Source organism: Oryctolagus cuniculus, chromosome 10 (genome assembly GCF_964237555.1).
Source record: "Oryctolagus cuniculus chromosome 10, mOryCun1.1, whole genome shotgun sequence".
NCBI lineage: Eukaryota > Metazoa > Chordata > Mammalia > Lagomorpha > Leporidae > Oryctolagus > Oryctolagus cuniculus.
In genome coordinates this window covers 74617392-74638823 of record NC_091441.1, presented here as the reverse complement: position 1 = coordinate 74638823, position 21432 = coordinate 74617392, and the positions used below count along the sequence as shown (strand labels likewise).

Below are 21432 nucleotides of genomic sequence, written 5' to 3'. Positions count from 1 at the left end.
GGAATTATCCCAACCATGTGAGTACTGCATTGCTCTAAGTGGCAGCCTGTGGGTGTGGGGACCACCACTCACCAGCTGGAGAGTCAGGAGGCTGTAAGGGTTTGAGCCTGGGAGTGAACACAGGGATCTGGGCTCAGAAATCTGGAAAAAAAGGGTCATGTTCCTTAAAGGCCAAGAGAACTCAGAAGAATGTTAAGACATGTTACATGTTACATGGCAAAAAGGAGATGTATTTTTTTTTAAGATTTTATTTATTTATTTGAGAGGTAGAGTTACAGAGAGAGAGAAGGAGAAACAGAGAGAAAGGTCTTCCTTCTGTTGGTTCACTCCCCAAATGGCCACACAGCTGGAGCTGTGTCGATCTGAAGCCAGGAGCCAGGTCTTCCATGTGGGTGCAGGGGCTCAAGCACTTGGGCCATCTTCTACTGCTTTCCCACGCCATAGCAGAGAGCTGGATTGAAAGAGGAGCAGCTGGGACTAGATCCAATGCCCAAATGGCATACGGACACTGCAGGTGGAGGATTAACCTACCTCGCCATGGTGCTGGCCCCAGAAGTATGTTTTTTTTTTGTTGTGTTTGTTTGTTTGTTTGTTTGACAGGCAGAGTAGACGGTGAGAGAGAGAGACAGAAAGAAAGGTCTTCCTTTTCCGTTGGTTCACCCCTCAATGGCCGCTGCGGCCGGCGCACTGTGCTGATCTGAAGCCAGGAGCCAGGTGCCTCCTCCTAGTCTCCCATGCAGGTGCAGGGCCCAAGGACTTGGGCCACCTTCCACTGCACTCCCAGGCCACAGCAGAGAGCTGGACTGGAAGAGGAGCAACCAGGACAGAATCTGGTGCCCCAACCGGGATTAGAACCCGGGTGTATTTTTAAGGGACAGATCACATATAATCAAAATTACACTTAAGAAGTAGGCATCATAGGTTTATGTGATATATTATGATAAAAAATACAATAGAGTATACCCATGTTATGTACATGATATACTATATATGCAGTATACACATATTCTATAAAGGGAATATAAATAGCACACATAATTTGTAATATATACACTGCACATATATAGTCAAATATAGTACTATATATAGTACTATTTTAGTACGCTGTAAATATGACTATGTATATCCAGAGACAAAAAATAGAACTTCCCTTCCTTACATCCAATCTTAAAATAAATGCTGAGTAAAAATTATTTTCCTTTTCTTTCTTATACTGGATGCATTTAGTAGACAGACTCCCAGTAAATTAGATATGCTCAGCACGTGCTAGAAAAATGAACCCAAGGAAGACTCCCACTTTGCAAAGACATTTTGCCCTGAAAATCTGTGTGGCAGATTCCTCACACTGGTTTAGGCAGTTAGCCTAGTGGTTAAGACATCTGTGTCTCGCATCAGAGTATCCAGGTTCAAGTCCCAGCTCAAGACCCAGTTTCCTGCTAATATAGACACTGGAAGGTAGCTTCCATGTCTCAGGAGGGAAACCTGGATTGAGTTTCCAGCTTCTAGCTTTGGCCCAGCCATTCCCTGGCCCTTACAGGCATTCAGGGAGTGAATTAGCAAGTAGGAACTCACTTGTGTGTTTCTCTAGCTCTCCCTGCCTCTCAGATAGACAGGTAGATAGAAGGAGTCCTCAGACACAGCCTTATTAAAATAGTTTACTAGTTCTATAGAGTTGGAAGAGAATGTGATGTTCTGGTCACTTCTATGTGAGGAGAACAAAGTGGGAGATCATGTGTAGAAAAGAGTTGTAGATCTGAGGGTTTGTCTGTGGCAGTGCTGTCCAAAAGAACTTTCTGGAAGCATTGGCATTTCATCTGTGCCATGCGGTCACTGACACTTGAAGTGAGGCTGCTACGACTGAGGAACTAAATTTTTAATTTAACTGACTTATATGTCAACAACCATATGTGGCTACTGCCTCCCATCTCGGACAGGAAGCTTCCAAGTCTCCAGCCAGATTATAGGTTGAAAATTCAAAGCCTGCATGGGCCAGTGTCAGTTTTAAGATTTATTTTCTTTGGTCTACTCTAAGTCTAAAAGTAGAGTGTACACTAAAATTAGAGATTCGGAAAAGAAAAGATCTGAATTTTAAGTGTCTCTTAAAAGAACTTTTACAATATTAGACCCCAGGATTTTTGGATGGCAACCCCTGGCCGGTGCTGAGAAGCAGGTGTGACCATTTTGATAGATTAGTGGCTGGAAATCTGAGGCTGACCACTCATTTTTTTATTTTTTTTTTTAATTTTTTTTGACAGGCAGAGTTAGACAGTGAGAGAGAGAGAGAGAGAGAGAGAGAAAGGTCTTCCTTTTTCCATTGGTTCACCGCCTCCCCCCCCCAAGTGGCCGCTACGGCTGGCGCATTGCGGCCAGCGTACTGAGCTGATCTGAAGCCAGGAGTTAGGTGCTTCCTCCTGGTCTCTCATGCAGGTGCAGAGCTCAAGCACTTGGGCCATCCTCCACTGCCTTCCTGGACCACAGCAGAGAGCTGGACTGAAAGAAGAGCAACCGGGACAGAATCCGGTGCCCCGATCAGGACTAGAACCCAGGGTGCCAGCGCCCACAGGCAGAGGATTAGCCTATTGAGCCATGGTGCCGATGACCACTCATTATTAAAAACATATGTGCTTCTCTGGCCTCAGAATCAGCCCTTAAGGCATTCAGATATGGCTGGAGAGCCCATGAGAGTATTTTAGGCATGGAAAGCCAAGACACCCTGGGAAAAAAAAAAAAAAAAAGGAAGACCTAAATGGAAGATCTCTGCAAGTGAGATCCCAGTGGAAAGAACAGGGCCATCAAAGAAGGAGGTACCTTTCTCTGAAGGGAGCAGATAACTTCCACTTTGACTATGACCCTATTGGAATAAGATCGAAGTCGGCGAACTCAAAAGGCTTCCATAGCCTTGGCAACTCATGACTAGAGCCTAGGGAGATTACTGACGCCATAACCAAGAGTGTCAAGAGTGTCAAATTGTTAAGTCAACAACAGGAGTCACTGTGTACTTACTTCTCATGTGGGATCTGTCCTTAATGTGTTGTCCAATGTGAAGTAATGCTATAACTAGTACTGAAACAGTATTTTTCACTTTGTGTTTCTGTGTGGGTGCAAACTGATGAAATCTTTACTTAATATATACTGAATTGATCTTCTGTATATAAAGATAATTGAAAATGAATCTTGATGTGAATGGAATGGGAGAGGGAGCGGGAGATGGGAGGGGTGTGAGTGGGAGGGAAATTATGGGGGGGGGAGCCATTGTAATTCCTTAACTGTACCTTGAAAATTTATACTTACTAAATAAAAAATTAAAAAAAAAACATATGTGCTTTCGGCAGGCCTACCTCATTTGGTTTAGTTACTTACCAGGTCCCTACTGACACACATAGTTTACCTCAGTTAGCTCAAATATGTGGTTTCCTTACATGAAGACAGGCATCAGCAGAAGTGACCTGGAATCTTTCAAGAAAGGCTGGGAGTTTCTGACTCCATGAAAAGCAGGGGAAAATCTTTCCCATTTAACAAAAACACTAACACTTCCTCAGGGTAGCCCCTTTCAGCATCAACAGCAATTACAATGAGACTGCACACTCATTAACCTTTCAATATAAGGCTGGGGGGCTCAGACAGCAAAATGCAAGAGAAAGAGTAAAATTCTCAATTAAACGCTAAGACAAGTAATTTCTCTTGAGAATTTCTGAACTTTTGGATTTCTAACATGGCCAATTAAGAGTTCTTTTTACCCAACAGGAAAATAACAAAGATAAAATCTCTCATCAGACAGGTTTGCCTCCGTGAACATGACAGACTGTGGGCTTCCAAAAGACATTCTTTAATTTTCTGTATTCTGAATCTTTAGAAGCATGTTAGAATGTCCTCAACACGTGGTTTCACATTGCTTTTCCTCATTGGCTGGCTGACTGTGTATCTATCTACCTATCTGTCTGCCTCTACACACATTAATAAATGCATTTCTTCCTCTGAGTTCACATAAAATATCATTTATTTATTTGAGAGTTAGAGAGAGGGATCGAATCTGCTGGCTCACGGCCCAAATGCCCACAAAGGCCAGGCTGAGGGCAGGAGGTAGAAACTCAATCCTGGTCTCCAGGATGGCAGGAACCCATCACTTGAGCTACTGCCACAGCCCGCCAGCATCTGCATTACCAAAGAGTTGGACAGAGGAGCCAGAGCTGGGTATTGAATCCAGCTACTCATGCAATGCAGGTATTTTTTTTTAATTTTATTTGACAGATAGAGTTAGACAGTGAGAGAGAGAGAGACAGAGAGAAAGGTCTTCCTTCCATTGCTTCACCCCACAAATGGCCAGAGCTACGCCGATCTGAAGCCAGGAGCCAGGTGCTTCTTCCTGGTCTCCCATGCGGGTGCAGAGCCCAAGCTCTTGGGCCATCCTCCACTGCCTTCCCGGGCCATAGCAGAGAGCTGGACTGGAAGAGGAGCAACTGGGACTAGAACCAGCACACAAATGGGATGCCAGCACTGCAGGCTGAGGATTAACCAAGTATCTTAACCATTAGGCCAAACACTGCCCCTGCCATGTCCTCATTGTTAGTACATCCCTATGCTATTTACCTGTAATTTCTGAAGGATAGTTAAAAAAAAAAAGCAGCAGCAAGTTTATATTCTTCTGGGTTACTTAAAAGATAATGTGCAATATTACCTAGTTGACTAATAAAGTTAAAAGCTAGGGGGAACAAATCAGGCCAGGCCAAAATAGAGGAGCCATCTAAAAAGATGCAGTAGCAATGACAACACCATTACTCTAAACTCCATTTACTCCATTGGAACAATCTAGTTATCATACAGATAACCTGGGTAACAAGGAGATGTTTCATTTTCCAGGAAAGTCTAATATTTCTTAGAATGCAAAGAAGGTTCCTGTACTTCTCAGGGTGTCAATTTCTACTGATTATAAACCTTTGGTTTGACTTTTTATATTTGTTAGAAACCTTAACCAGAAAATCTCTAAAGCTATATTGAAAGTGTCTGCTGTGTTTGCCTACAAGTCAAAGATTTTAAAACAATACCTAGCATGTTAAATGTCTTCACTTATCTGACTTAAGACTAATAAATCAAGTAAGTCACACAGATCTGTTACAGATTTAGTTTCAACTGCAACATTTCAATGCCAGGTTGATACCCCCAGGATACAAGACATAAGAATCACAATGCCAGTGGCAAAACTTCTGCATCAACATTTTATATATGCTATCATGACATTGAAATATACCCTGTGTCATTATAACAATTACGTCATACACAGCTATAATCACCAAAAAACAAAACCAAACCAAAAGGCTATTTCTGGACTTCTGAGCTCAAGACATCTGGCTATTTGATAAAACTATATCAACATAATAAATCTACTCATTTAGAAATACATTCCTATATGACTAAATCTTGTATGTACCCTGACAATATTTCAGCTGAACCCATTTATCACCAAATTATTCATAAGATAAATGCCAGGAAATACAACTTTACTGACAACATAAAAACAGCCCACACACGAGCCATTCACTTGCTTCTTTATCATATTTACAGCCATGTCTATGAGAAAAATCTTCCATTTCAGAAAGAAACAAATAGATGCATTCAGAAGGTGTCAGAATGCTTTAAAAATGCTGGAAACAATATTTCTGGGATAACGTCTTATTCAGTTGACCTGTTCATCTTTTCCCAAAAGAAGAAATATTGCCAGACGTGTAACATGCTTGTGTCTGACTGAGCTAGCTCATACATTGGTTTCTAATTTTTTAACTGTCTATTATATTTTACTTATTTATACAAGAAGAAGTAGAGGCAAAGGAAAATCTTTTTCTCACTCTGCCACTTCTTTTTATTTTATTTTATTCTTTATTTTTACTTATTTGAAAAGCTAATAGAGAGAGAACAAAAGAGAGAGAAAGAGAGAGAGAATTCTCCCATCTGCTGCTTCCTTTTCCCAGATGCCCATAATAGCCAGGGTTGGGCTACACTGAAGCCAAGAGCCAGGAATTCAATCCAAACCTCCCACCTGGACATAACTATTTGAGTCATCACTGGTTACCTCCCAGGGTAGACACAAACCAGAGATGCTATGGGAAGCACAACCAGGACTCTGAACCTAGGCACTCCAATAAGGGAAGCAGGCATCCCAAAAGATGGCTCAACTGCCTGTCCCTCAGACACCTGTCCCTCTGCCCATTCTAACCGGTAACCTGGAACCACGATGTTTATCCTGCTGCAAGTACACAGCACATAGTCAATAAACATTTTGTTGAAAATAGTTAAAAGAAAATGACCTTGGTTACTCCTTCTGGGAGTAAAAACACAAAGATCTACCTTCCAATCAAATCCTGACCCCATTTAATAGTGACACCGGGCTTCTGTTGTTTATCAGGTTTAAGAGAACAATAGCAGTTCAATAAGATCTAAATCACTAGCATTTCCTTAACATAGGACAAGTTTGCTTGTCCTGCAAGTTCTAGAAAAGGTTTTGCCAGGCAAACACAGAGCATAAACAGTCCTTGAAGTGGACGCCCCCAGCACTTGGAAGAGTACACTGTTCTGACAGTGCCTCGAGCACCTCCTTCCAGCCACTTGAATGAAAGCAGCATATGCTATTTATAAATATTTCATCTCTTCATTAAAGTGCATTCCCTGAGCACCCCTCAGTAAAAACCGCTAATCTTGTGTTATTGAACCAAGTAAATACCCATCCCATCCAAATAATCCACCACGATCTCCAAAATGATATTTTTATCTTGAGAGGATAGGAATTGAGATCTGTTTTCCTTTTTCCTTATACCCTTTGGCATTCCTGGATATTTTCAGTGAAAAAGTATCCTTTCATAATATCAAAATATAGGCTTTAACATGATAGAAACCTAATAAATGAAACAGGTTCTCTTCAGGAATAATTAAAAGTGACTTTAGTAAGAATCTATTTTATTCCCCCTTGCTTAATGGCCCTCCAAACATGACACCAGGGAAATGGGAGCGAGAGGCAGAGAGACATGCAAGTGTATCCTTTAACCTATGATTTCAAATCAGCTTTAAGACGCACTTAATTTCCTTCCCACAATGGATGTGTTCTGGATGACTACATGTTAAACCTACGTTTACAAATCAGGCTGCATTATAAATCAGTGTAAAGACATTGCTTATTCAGGGAATTTTAGAGTCAAGAAATCTTACTCTAAAGTGAATCGATCAACATATGCTGTACGGATTCAAATGACCATAGATCAGTTGAAGATACCATCCATTACTTTTTAATTTGAATTTGCAAAATTTCCACTGTACCTGTAATGAGGTGAAGGGTTGCCTCTGGCTTCGCAAGTCAAGGTGATTTTTTTATCTTCTGAATCAACAGGGAAGATGCTATTGCTGGGCTCTTTGATAAACACAGGGCCTTGTAAGAGTGGCTCGCCTGCATGGGTGGGAGACACGCAGAAAAATAATGAGCACACAGATTGTAAAAGCTGCATTCTAGAACTGAAGAAGAAAACAAGCAACTAAGGTTTCCACTTTCCAAAAAATCACTTATTGTCCCATTCATCCACAAGGCAAGGCCCTCTGCAGGTGCTGCTCTATTTCAGCCCATCCCTGGTTAATGCCAACAGCTTAGGAAGGCAGGTTGGTTCAGAAAAACTGCCATATTAGTACAGCCAACTATAAATAAAGTTACAGGAATTACTTGTATAACAATAAAAATAGGTTAGTATTCACTGATGAATAAAATATTACAAGGAGCCCTCCTAGCACATGCCTCAGAATTCAAACCAGCTGAACACTTGAGTGTTACTTCTCTCATAAAGTCTGCTGGGCATTTAAATCTGATAATTGGCAAAGTTATTCTGCCCTTTTGAACTAAAATTACTCAATATTTGGTGGGATTTCCATCTTATTACTAGCAAGTTGAAGGATATAGCACCAAACAAGTGTCTTTTTTTTTAAAGATTTATTTTATTTGAAAGTCAGAGTTACAGAGAGAGAGAAGGAGAGGCAGAGAGAGAGAGACGTCCTCCATCAGCTGGTTCACTCCCCAGTTGGCCACAATGGCCAGAGCTGAGCTGATCCGAAGCCAGGAGCCTGGAGCTCCTTCCAAGTCTCCCACACGGGTGTAGAGGCCCAAGGACTTGGGCCATCTTCCACTGCTTTCCCGGGACATAGCAGGGAGCTGGATCGGAAGTGGAGCAGCCGGGACACGAATCATAGCAGGGAGCTGGATTGGAAGTGGAGCAGCCGGGACACAAATCAGCATCCATATGGGATGCCAGCACTGCAGGTAGTGGCTTTACCCACTATGCCACAGTGCTGGCCCTGAACAAGTGTCTTTTTAAACATTGTTTCTACTTTGGTTCAGAGAACTTGAACATCGGCTGAAGAAAATTTTCAGATGTACCCAAAAACCCTCTTTCTGTATTATGAGGTTGGAAAAGGAGATAAAGCCATCACCAATGCTTAGGCATGTGCAGCTGTATAATCATTGCCTCAGTGTTTCCAAAAACAAATTTATAGCAAAAGGGGCGGAGAGCTCTTCCCTATCTTGATCATGGAATGCACCCCAAAATTGTGCAGGACCTTCCAGTCACACAAAGGATGAACAGACAACCTGAGACACAAAGACAGCCCATGAGTAGTTAGACAAAGAAAACAAGACCACTGAAAAGCAGCCAAAAGGACTTGGATCTACAAACTTAAATTTTGGAGACTTCAACTAGCAATAATATTAATATTTATCATCTCAAAACAATCATAAAATGATAGTATGATAATTAATCGCTGAAAATAGCTATAGCAGAGCTACCCAGCGAACTCATGCAGCTACATGTGCTCATGAATCCTCCCAGGGCTCTGGGCGGCAATAACTATAATTATCCCTAGCACACAGAGGAACTAGGCTGAGCCCAGGATGACTGATTCTTCAGTCCCGGCAGAGACACCACCCTCTTTGCCTCTTGCATAAAGTATTAGGCCTTGTCCTAGGTCTGGCCTTTGCCCTGGGAAACTGGGAAGTAATCTCTCTCACTGCAAACAGGACTGTCTATATTTAGGGTGGGGATCGAGCACACCGGAAAAATCAACCATGAAATTACAAGTGATGGGTTGGGCCAACCTACCATCTGACCTGAAGACAGAACTCAGCTACTAGTGCCTCCACAGGCACACCTCCACCACAAAGCCCCAGTGGGAACTCTGAGGCTGGCAAGCCTTGCTGCTTGGAGACACTCCTTGTGAACTGTTCCACGTCAGTGTTGGGGGCTACACATCCTAAGGCAACAGCAGCTGAGCCCTGGGACCCTTTCAGGCTCTGCCTTAGGTGTCACTTCCTTTGGCAAAGGTTAGAGTGGATACTTTCCAAGTAATAAGCCATCGTTGTGACTATAATAGCTTTCAGTGTCTTTTTTCAGTCCCTCTAGGAAATTAATAAAATGGAGGCTGGTTTGGGAACCTCTCTAAACTTGCAGAAATGAGGGTGACCTTGGGGACTGTGTCCTCAGAGCTCACATTTGGGCACGACTCCACTGGGACATCACGGCGTGGCTAACACGTCCTGTTCCAGGGTCCTGAGAAAGCACCTTGCCATCCTTAGCTTCTGATCTTCACTGATCACTGCTTTCACCAACAAGGTGGGGCGGCAGGGCGGGGGTTGGGGGTTGATGCAAGGGCATCAGAGTTCCCTTACGGAAAACAACCTCCACCAGAAATGGATTTTAACTGCAAAGAACTAGTGCTGTCATTTTCCCAGTCTGCCTCCTCTATCAGTTACAGAACAGCAATAAACAGCCCGTTCCATTTATTGTCCTAGAAAATGGAAAACATTTCTAATATTTATTTGTAAATGGGGTGGATTTTTCACAACATTTTTCTAGCTAGTTTCTGATTTACTGCTGGATGACTTTTATTCATTCATGGGATGGCACAGCATCATCTTTCTGACAAACTCTGATGTATCTAGGGCTTGAAAGCAATAACATATTAACATAATGGCATAAATTAGGAAATAACCAATAAACTGGGGACAGAAACCAAAAGAAAAAAAATGAGAAGATTTAAGTGACAAAGACAAAAAAGATGGTTAAAAAGTTTTCCTGGGCCTGACGCTGTGGCACAGTGGGTTAAAGGACAGGCCTGCAGTGCCGGTATCCCATAGGGGTGCCAGTTCAAGTCCCAGCTGCTCCACTTCCAAGCCAGCTCCCTGCTAATGCACCTGGGAAAGCGGCAGGAGATGGCCCAAGTCCTTGGGCCCCTACACCCATGTAGAAGACCTGAAAGAAGCTCCTGGCTTCTGATCGGCTCAGCTCTGGCCTTTGTGGCCATTTGGGGAGTGGACCAGCGAATTGAAGATCTTTCTCCCTCTCTCTCTCTCTCTCTCTCTCTGCCTCCCCCCGCCCCAGCCTCCCCCTCTCTGTCTATAGCTATGCTTCTCAAATAAGTAAATAAAACCTTAAAAAAAAGTTTTCCTAGGCATGACCACAAAAAAAAAAAAATTAAAACGTCTATGCCATCATCACCAAGTGCAATCTCAGTTGATGTTATATTTCTTCTTCAGAGACCACTACTCATTTTAAGTACAAGTGCTGCATGACAAAAAGCATTTCACTTTGGGAGACCCTTCTGAAAGCATGATGGTGACAGTTCATTTGCTAACACTGACTGAGCCCTCAGCAGGTACCAAGCTTCCTACTGACTCATCTCCTCCGATGCCTCCCATCTCCATATCCCCACCTATGTCTAACCCATATCCCACAACTAGACAGTGTCCCTGCTTCCGCTTTTCAGAGGTAGTGCTGAGTCTGTTGTCACCTTTGGGATCACAGGCTGCTCTGCACTCTTGTTTCTTCTTGTCATCAGGTTAGCATGCCATCTTCTCAGCTTCAAAGTGGTGACCCTCCCCCGTTCACAGTCATCTACATCTGCCACTCACAGAGACATAAAACACATGACGTTCTCACTGAACTTCCCATAAAAATGTCATACAGGGGTGGGTTTTTTTTTTTTTTTTTTCAGGCAGAGTGGACAGTGATAGAGAGACAGAGAGAAAGGTCTTCCTTTGCCGTTGGTTCACCCTCCAATAGCCGCCGTGGCCGGCGTGCTGCGGCCGGCGCACCGCGCTGATCCGATGGCAGGAGCCAGGTGCTTCTCCTGGTCTCCCATGGGGTGCAGGGCCCAAGTACTTGGGCCATCCTCCACTGCACTCCTGGGCCACAGCAGAGAGCTGGCCTGGAAGAGGGGCAACCGGGACAGAACCCGGCGCCCCGACCGGGACTAGAACCCGGTGTGCCAGTACCGCAAGGCGGAGGATTAGCCCAGTGAGCCGTGGCTACGGCCTGGGTGTTTGTTTTAACAGTCAAGTCACCACTCGGGATGTGCCCGTGTTCCAGTCTCAGCTCCACTCCCAATTCTAGCTTCCTGCTAATGTGCATCTTGGGAGGCAGCAGGTGAGGGCTCAAGTAGTTGGGTCCCTGCCACGATGTGACAGACCTGGGCTGAATTCCCAGGTCTTTGGCTTAGGCCTGGCCTAGACCTGGGTGCTATGGACTTCTGGTGAGTGAACCAGTGGATAGATAATCTCTCTATTTCTGTCTTTCCCTCTCTCCGTGTTTGTCTCTTTCTCTCTGCCTTTCAAAAAAATAAATTTTAAAAGTCAAAAGGAAAACAAAACACTCTACAAAACCTCTCAACCAAACTTCTTGGGACGTGAAGTGTTTTGGACTTCATATTTTTTTCTGATTTTGGAATATGTGGATAGAAAACATAATGAACTATCTTGGAGATGGAACCCTGGTCTAAACACAGAACTCGCTTATGTTTCACATTTACCTTTGCACACAGCCTGAGGTAGTTCTGCACAATATTTAATGTGCCTGCATTATGACTGTGAATGTGGCGCATGAGGTCAGGTAGAGAATTTCCCATCTGTAGCACCACAAGTTCTGAATTTTGAAACATTTCAGATTTTGGGTTAGGGATGCTCTGTACATGCTTGTATACGTACTAGCTTTTTTTTTTTTTTTTTTTTTTTTTCAATTCATTGCAGTATAACCAGCTCCTAAAAAACTGGTAGCTATTCAACAGGAGAATTTGTTGAGTAAATGATTCAGAGGAATGAAACAGGGGGTGCCACCAAACAGTCACTTGTCCACTCCTTCATGGATCTCCCAGTAATGGGTCTTGCAGGGGAGAAGTGAGGCAGGTGGCCCCCAGTGAGCTCCAGGCAGGTGGCACTGTCAGATGTGGGGAGGGCACCTGGCCAGAGCACAGCAGCGAGGGACACATGCAGTGCTGACGGTGAGGCTGCGCATTCTCACAATGACTGTACGGAAGGCAGATACTACTGGACAGCTGGCGATTGTTAAAGCCATTTTGTCCTTCCGGAGCTCGTCTTCTCATCTTGTTCACTGCTGTACTACACCAGGAGAAGGGAAGCACAGAGAGATCTAATCATCCCACCACAGCAACACAGCTTCTTGCTGGGAGACCTGGAATCAGATCCAGTCCTCACATTCTTGGTAGCTTCCCTTTTCCATGAAACCACAGTGTTCTAAACACAGTCAGAGGTGAAAATTAAACATCAGCCTGCACTTCCAGTAATGCTTCAGTATTTCCTGAAGACACCGGAGTTCATGGCCTGTGAGGCACATACCTACGATCTCTGCAATTTAAGGATGCTGGACGCTGCTGTGACCACCTGCAGCAGGCCATGCAGGAGTACTCAACGACTACTGAGAATCAAGTACAAATTAATAGTCCAACGTGGCAGCTCAGGCCATGCCACATTCTCAGACAAGACACAGAAACCACCCAGTCTTGCGTACAGGGACCAACATGAGTGTCCGGATGCTCTAGTCTCTTGCACCTAAGATAAACTTAATGGGAAAGATGCTGAAGCCACTGCTAATCTAAAAGACATTATCCAATATGCTCTCAAAATGAATGTTAATACCCAAAAGGATAGAACCTTGACCATAGGCACAGATATTCATAAGAAACAAGAAGCAGCCTGGCTGAGAGCAGAAGGAAGCCTCCTTGCCTAACTGAACGGATTCCATGTAACATTTAGATTGATGCCAAACTTGGCTTTTGTGACAGGGGCATTTTTTTGATATGCTAGCCTGGCTCCAAAACTCCATTTTATGTTTACAACCTAAAATAAAGGGTATATAACATTTCCGAACAGGACTAATAAGTCGAAAAATCCAATCCTAAGGTGTTGCTTTTTCCCTCCACACACCCACAGGCAACTAGGAATAGCTACTTTTGAGTGTAAGTACAAGCTTTATGAGCTCCTAAGATGATGTCAAGCAGAAGATCAAATTCCAGCCAATCAATTCCAATGGTCACACTCTATACAATTTTTATAAAGACTGACAAAACGAAACAGGCAGGGGTTCCAGGCTCTTGGGTTACTTCTTCCAAAAGAAATAAAACCCCTCAAAGACAATGATGTGATCTCTGAAATTTCTAGGGGAAAGGAAAGCATATTCTATTTTCCCTGGTTGATTGAAATCCTATCTACATGAGTAAAAACAGCAGCGCATTTTAAAAAGAAGATGAGCTAGAAGGGAGCTAGAGCGGGTAATGCCATTGAAGGCAGAATTTAAGGGGAAGTACATCTTGAAGGGAATAGTCCACGTATTTAGGAGGTATCAGACCCAAACAAAATGAATGCTAGCATGAATCAAAGAAAGTAAAGTAGCAGTCGTCAATGAGAAAAGATCTACATTCTAGGCTCTACTGTTCTGTGGGGGAAAAAATAATTGAAGATGGAAACATACTTAAAGGTTTATTTATTGATTTGAAAGGTAGTTACAGACGGAGAGAGGGGGAGACAGAAAGAAAGGTCTTCCATCTGCTGGTTCACTCCCCAAATAGCCACAAAGGCTGGAACTGAGATAATCCGAAGCCAGGAACCAGAGCTTCTTCCAGGTCTCCCACAAGGGTACAGAGGCCCAGGGACTTGGGCCATCTTCTGCTGCTTTCCTAGGCCACAGCAGAGAGCTGAATTGTAAGTGGAGCAGCTGACTCCTCGAATCAGTGCCCATATGGGATGTCTGTGCTGCAGGCATAGGCTTAGTCTAGTATGCCACAGTGCCAGCCCCAGATGGAAACATTTTTAACCATAGTACACTGTCATTTTTGGCATTAATGTTATAAATCTAGAAAATGTCAAAGAAATAAGGAAAGACCAATATAAAAATTCCATTTATATGCTTCCGGATTCAGGAGGGATAAAGTAGGTACCAATCTTAGAATAATCCATTTTGTTAACAAATATCTGAATGGCAGACACGCATAGTGAATAAGAGAAAACTTGCCCAGGGCAGACAGCTGGGGTCTACTCAGTAGCCATTGCCTACCCTTTTCCCAGGTTTCAGAACCTGCTTTGCCATGGAGACTAAAGGTGCCAGACAGATCAGCTCCCCAGAACTTCACGTACTTCTTGGCTGGTGAGGAGGAGAGGGCAGGGAAATCTGGTTTTAAGGGCAGTGGCAACCCAGGAGCGTGCATTAGTGTGCTAGGCCTGCCATTACCAAGCATTGGCCAAGTGTCTTCAATCACACAGCTTCATTGCCCACAGCTGTGAAGGCCAGAAGTCTCAACTCTGAGAGGGAGCAGGGCTCTGAGTGAAGCTCAGTTCCACTCTCTCCCACTGGCTCATGTGTCCCTTCCTGTTACCTTCCCTCTGGGTGTCTCTGTCCAAATTTCCCCTTTGTAGAGGGACACTAGGCATCACGACCTCCTCTTAACTAAATATATCTGCAATGGCCCCATTTCCATAAAGCTTCCCACGTGAGGCACAGGGCTTAGTGCTGAAATATGAATAGGGGCTGGAGGGGCACAACTCAATCCCTAGCAAGAGATCATGGAAAATTGCCAGCAGCTCCCAGGAAAGAGTCCCCATCCTGATTTAAAACAAGAAAAGTGAAGGAAATGGTGAATCTGCTTCCTTTGCTTTTGGATATGGAGGCTTTCACATGAGGAAGGAATACTGGCAACATGTGGACAGCGTGAGCAAACACATACATCTGTATCTATATCTCTACCTGTGTCTGTACCTGTAACTCTATGTACCTATATCTATAGCTATGGATACAATCGTGCCCTGCTTAGTGACAGAGCTATGACCTAAGAAATGCACAATTTAGTGATTTCATCCCTGTGTCTTTCCACAAACCTAGACAGTCTAGCCTCCCATACACCTAGGTCGTATGGTACAGTCTTTATTTCCATCAGGCTACAAATCTGAAAAACTTGTCATTGTGCTGACTGAACCACCATCACACAATGATGAGCAGTTGTGTTTCTCAACACGTCTAAACAGAAAAGGCGCACTGAAACATTAGGCAATAGGAACTTTTCAACTCCATTATAATGTTCCATGTGTGCAGTCTGTCATTGGCTGAAATGTCCTTATACAGTATATGATATTACTCATAGAAAAGTGAACTCTAGGCCCTCACATCTTTGATTCCTGAACCAACATGGACTACGTAACCCCAAGTGTCATGTGTTAGAAAAATAAATCTAATGCACTTTTGTCACCTGTAGCTAAAAGCTATATTCTAACTGATATACTAAAAAAAAAAGGCAGGTGAAGTTGGTATAGTATATTTAAGAGGCAAAAATAAAAGACAGTGCTCAGTGCTTACTGGGAATAACTAATTTGTTATCTGCATCTGGAAATGTTATCAAGCAATTATGATAAGACAAAAAAGTGCTGGAGTGTGGATGGCACACACCTGCAGGATGAAAGTTTGCAAAACAGACACCACCATAAAGTGATGGAAACTTTAAAACACTAAATTAATATTTTATTATGTGATTTCTCTCTATCTTAATGTTCTGTTTCATCCACAAACAGAGGGAAACTAGATGGGAAACAACATTCAACAATTAAGAAATTTCACTGCATGGGTCAGCTGAAGCTTCTCAGGTGTTACAAATAAACGTTGAAGTAAAAAATGCTCCTTGTTGGAACAGCAGACCCCTGTGTAGGCATGACAAATTTTTACCAACAACTGCTTGAATCCTTCAATTGCAATCTGCTTAAGAACAACACACAAATGCCCACATTCATATACAGAAATGTACATGATGGCTTGCAATTAAGGTTAACTATCTGGATTTTGGCAGTTGGCTTTGGTAACCTAATCACAGATCTCAAAGGAAGGTCTGGCCCTTTTCACCAGACACACTGATATTCAACCTGTAGTAGAGTTCAGTATAAAAAAAGAACTTGGAAGTATTTCCAAGAGTGCCTAATATTTTACATGGATACTTTTTAAATCCAATGGCTCTCATTTTGATTGTTGAAATATTCCTTACAATTGAAAGAAATGATTAATCAATTTAGAGTTACAGTGCAGGCAATAATGTCTTAGGGGAAAAACAGGCTCAGAGGAGGTGGGCTGAAGTCATTGTAGATTAACATGTGTTCCTAATACTTCATGGCTTTCTTCCATTTAAATTCATGCTATTGTCTTTATAGAAATGTAAGCTCTAGTGCTTTTGATCCTGCTTGACATCCTTCCACAATTCCCAGACCACAGTAATACCTTTCTGGCTAGATGGTTTAATAGTAACTCTACATGATAAAAAGAAAAACGAGGCATGCTATTGTTAGATGCACTGTGCAATGTGTCCAAAATACCACGCGAACACAATCCACGGTCCATTTATTTAAAAAGCAAAAATACTTCTTTTCCCACTTTCTATTATACCAACTTCCATTGAGCATCTCTATGAAAAGTGCAAATTCACAAGATTCTCACCAATCATACTGAAAAGAGTTCATTAATCAACTCCATTTAAAACGTTTCTTTACCATCTTTCTCTCAAAGCTTTTAATAGAAATTATTATAGTTGTGGTTTCTATTCTTCACCAAAGAGCTTGGGTCAAGGCTTTGAGGCCCAGACATGATTTCTTTCATGTATTTTGAAAAGAACATTTCATAGCAAACCCTAGTTCAAGGTCATCATTTGTATGAAACAATAATTATACAATAAAGCATTCCTATTACCAATAGGTTGTAATGGGGAAGCTATTAAGAAGCAATTATAGCTGGTGATTGCATTCTGTAGTATTTTTTGCAGCTGGAATCTCATAAAGTATAAAAGTGCATCATCTTTTCCTGCCCCCACCTCAGTAAGCAGAAGCCAGTATTGCATTTGTAAATATCTGAGTATATAAAATGCCATCTATTTCCATCTTTCCAAGCAAGGATCCTGCTTTTCTGTTTATAGACCACTGAGGGGAATTACGTTTAGGTTTGGGGTAAATATGGAGATCCAAGAAAACAAGACAGGGAGGACAACCTTTCCCGCAGTTGTGTAGGGAAAATAGAGTAGGGATGTGAGAGATGTCTCAAAGTTGTGTAGACTTACATTTCTCAAACTATTTTTTAATGGATACACTATTTATCAACATCATTTATTGTAGGATATATGTATATACACTCACATACTACTAGTGAAAAATGGTCTTGAAATAAGGCTAATTCTTACTGCATTCTGGACCAGGGCATTTTTTCTCTTATTTTCTTTTATTCTATTCTGCTCCAACCTGCTCTATGTGTTTTTGTTTTTTAAGATGTATTTATTTATTTGAAAGAGAGAGGGAGAGAGATCTTTCTTCTGCTGGTTATTCCCCAAATGGATGCAACAACTGGGGTTTGGCCAGACCAAAGCCAGGAGCCCAGAATTCCATTTAGGTCTCCCACGTGGGTGGAATTTCACTGCCTTCCCAAGCACATTAGCTGTGAGCTACATCAAAAGTGGAATAGCTAGGACTTGAACCAGCTTTCCAATATGGGATGCTGGTGGCACAAGCAGTGGTTTAAACCACTATGCCACAATGCCAGCTATCGTATTGTTTTAAAGACTAGAAATGAATCACTACATTAATACCATTGCACATCAATGGGCTGTTACCCCCTAATTTTATAATCCTTGGTATAGAAGCATGCTTCTCTTGCCACCAGTTTCCAGGTTATTACTGGGGGAAGTGGGCAGGGGAGGTAGGATGGGTACTGACTGCAAATATTTCCTTCATTTAGGAATTAAACCAAAACTTGTATGAAAAGAAAAATAGACTCACCTTCCAAATGGAAAAGCATAACATTGCTTCCATGACATAGTAAAGATTAGGGAGACTCCCCCCAGTTCCCTAAACTGCTGTGTCCTCTGTGGTCTTGGGGAAGGTAAAAGTAATGCTGTGTATTGCTTGTAATGTTCACAAGGAATGATCCACATTTTATTTTGAAAATCATTGTTCTCTTGTGCTGTAGATTATGCAACAACAAAAAAAATCCCTCTTCAAAACAGACTTGGTTAATAAACAAATATGCATTCTGCATCAACAACGAATGAAAGCAAACCAGACAGTGACTACCAAATTGTCCTGAACACTGGACATTTATGAAATCTCCTAATTCTAAGAGAACATGGAACCCTCTGAAATTAAAAAAAAAAGTGGTGCTCACTTTAATACGTAATGGCACAGGAAGCCAAAGGAAACTTTGCTGTCCATGCTCTGGTTAATCCTGTGTAGGTATCACCATTTAGTAAACTTTTTTCACTCTGAATACTTAGAACGTTTGTAGATTTTACTACTTTGTCTATTACCTTTGTTTCTCAGACAAAGTAAGGGGGAGAGTTTATGCTTCATTGCAAATGCATTTAATTTACAGGACATCATAGTGGATCACAGACAGATTGGGCTATTCCCAGGTCAACAATCTGAAGCAGAATCTCTAACTCCAACTGTAATGCATGTGTCCAAGGAGAAAGCATGCTCTCTTTGTCTCTCTCTCTCCCTCTCTCTTTGTAATTCTGCTTTTCAAATCAATTAAAATATATCTTTTTTTTTTTTAAGAGCAGTCACTATTTGCACAGGTGTCCTTGTTCCCATGGAATGGAACACACTACAAAATATACTAAAATACATGAGAAACTGATACAAATGATGAACTTACTTAACAAGTGACCAACACACAATTCTGACTTTAGGGTGAAAGATTGGCATTCACATTAGTCACCTGCTGGCTGCCTGAACACATGGCACATCAGTGTCTCTTCATCTCACAGTGGCAGCTTTAGGTATGACCTGAGCTAGACTGTCTCTTCAGGGTTTTGCAAAGTGGAGATTCTGTAATCATATGAAATGTAAATGACCAAACTGCTTGGAAACTATGGTTAATGGCTATTGGGCCAAATCTAAGATTGTCTTAGATTTGCATCATAGAATACTCAGAGATGGAAAAACACTTCCCTTTAATTAACTGGCTTCATTTAAAAATCCAAAGATACAAGGCATAAAAAGTCAGATTTCACCTTCCAGAAAACAACAACCCAAAGTCTAACAATACTCAACTAAGCAGTGGGACACAGTAGAACACACTCTCCATTTCACAGACTTAGTAAACAATTTATCTGTAATCATTTGAAAAAAAAAAAAAAACTTTGTTTACCAAATAAATGATCAAGGATTGATCTATACTATTCTTCCCAGAATGTTTTTCTGATTTATCCTTCAAGGTATAAAATCCTTTTGATAGTCCACTAAAAATAATCTCATTTTAATATTTATTGAGTTCAGTACATTGATTGTACCTCTCCTGGAACATCTGTATTTTAGTAACTTGGGGACAGACTGCCTCCTTGGTTCCTCATCTTATGCTCTTTGGGGTCTCTTAACAGGACATTGTAAAACACATTGTAACTGATCATTTCAGAAGCATTTGATAGGAAATGATCTTAAAAACATCTATTTGTGCATAGTATAGAGGTTGGAAAATGATGGCCATGGACCAAATCTGATCAGCACATTCTTGGGCAATCATAAATGAAAAGAATAACACTTTTGGACATGTGAAAAATGTATATATTCAAATTTTAGTCTCCATAAATAAAGTTTCCTTGGGTCTCAAGTCACCTTCACCTGTTTACATATTTTTCCTGGCTGCTTTCATATCACAACTGCTGGGTTGAGTGGTTCTGACAGAGACCATATGGCCCACAAAGGCAAGAATATCCAGTATCTAATACTTTTTTGGATAAGTGGGCTGACCCCTGCTTTATGAAAGAGTATAATCTCCAGGAAGAACGGTGGCTTTCCATCATCATGGACACCAATTTCCCCAATACTTTCATTTTGCTTTAGACAAATCATTTAATCTCTCTAGGCCACTGAGTTCTCTCTTCTTCCATGGGAATGGTATCAACATTATAAGGATTTTGATACAAGGACTAGCAGGAATTTTTCAGCGCAGTCATAGTGCAATAAATGGCATTTGATGATACTGCATATCTTTTGCTTAGTTTTGCATTAAACTTTAATTACATCTGACTGAGGAATAATAATTTATGAGAAAGTAGTCTAATAAATGGCTTTATTCATTACAGCTCTTTATCTACCTAGCATGAAGAGTAGAATGGAATTGTCCTTATCTTATTGGTGGTTGGAACAGTGGAACCCGTGTTCTGTTATCTGGTTTGCACAAATAATTGCAAGTATTATGTCTAAGACAAAAGGTCCCTATTAATCTGTGGAGGGTGTAAACTTCAAAAAAAAAAAAAAAAAGAGGGGAGAATCTTCACAATGCTGACTGCATCAATTCTCATTGAGAGACAGTTCTCCAACAGGTGTTTACTATCTACTCTGTAGTCAAATAATTACTCACCAAAGTGCTATCAATGGGAAATGCAACAAAATAAGCAGCAAAGAGCTTTCAAAAAGTCCACAGGGGAGGGAAAAAGGCATTAGATTCTTTTAGACTGTTGCTAGTGGGATGTTTATTTTCTCTCTTCTCCCATAATAGGAATAATGGCTATGGCACCGAGGACTTCAAGGTGCATGGTTGTATTAGCAAGCCAAGGAAAGAAGTATGGTTGCCTCACACTGCAGTAAATATTAAATATTATTCAGTACCTCAAAGGCTGATGCTCACTCAGAACCCAACACAGTTCATCATCAATGGTCAATCCTTCAGTATTATCTAAATCACTTTGTCCTATTTCCATTTCTGTACATTTTTATGTCTCTTTGAACCCAAGTGTCTCTCACATGTATACACACACACACACATGCATCAAAATGAAATGTTGTGGTTTCCTATACAGTTGACAAGTCAAGCCAAGTGTTGTAGCATCCTATAGAAACACAATATGAAAAGCATATCTGAAGACTAACAGTCTATGAGTTCTTCTTTAAAAGTTCAAGGCAAATGTTGCCATCTGCCTTTAAAACTCCCTGGGTGGCACATCCTAACTACCCTTTAGATGGAAAATGTTCCAAGAACAAGTGGGAGTCCTTGATGCCACCAGAAAAAAATACAGAACAGGGAAATACTACTCCCCATAGCATGTGCTCTTGAACAGTACTCTGAACTTATCAATGCCCCTGTGTTCAGAATGGCAGCAACTATC

At 41.7% G+C, this 21432-nt stretch overlaps 1 protein-coding gene across 2 annotated transcripts in view; it reads right to left on the bottom strand.

The window, feature by feature from the left end:
- The window catches only part of CNTN3 (contactin 3), a 423339-nt gene that overhangs the window by 269635 nt on the left and 132272 nt on the right, over positions 1-21432 (bottom strand). Inside the window, exon 3 of one of the 2 annotated variants that reach the window (XM_051851466.2) lies at positions 7303-7429. In XM_051851466.2, the coding sequence (XP_051707426.1) occupies positions 7303-7429 (127 nt within the window). Of the gene's footprint in view, positions 1-7302; positions 7503-21432 lie in introns of those variants that run through there. The other variant, XM_008260940.4, reaches the window with a different exon arrangement.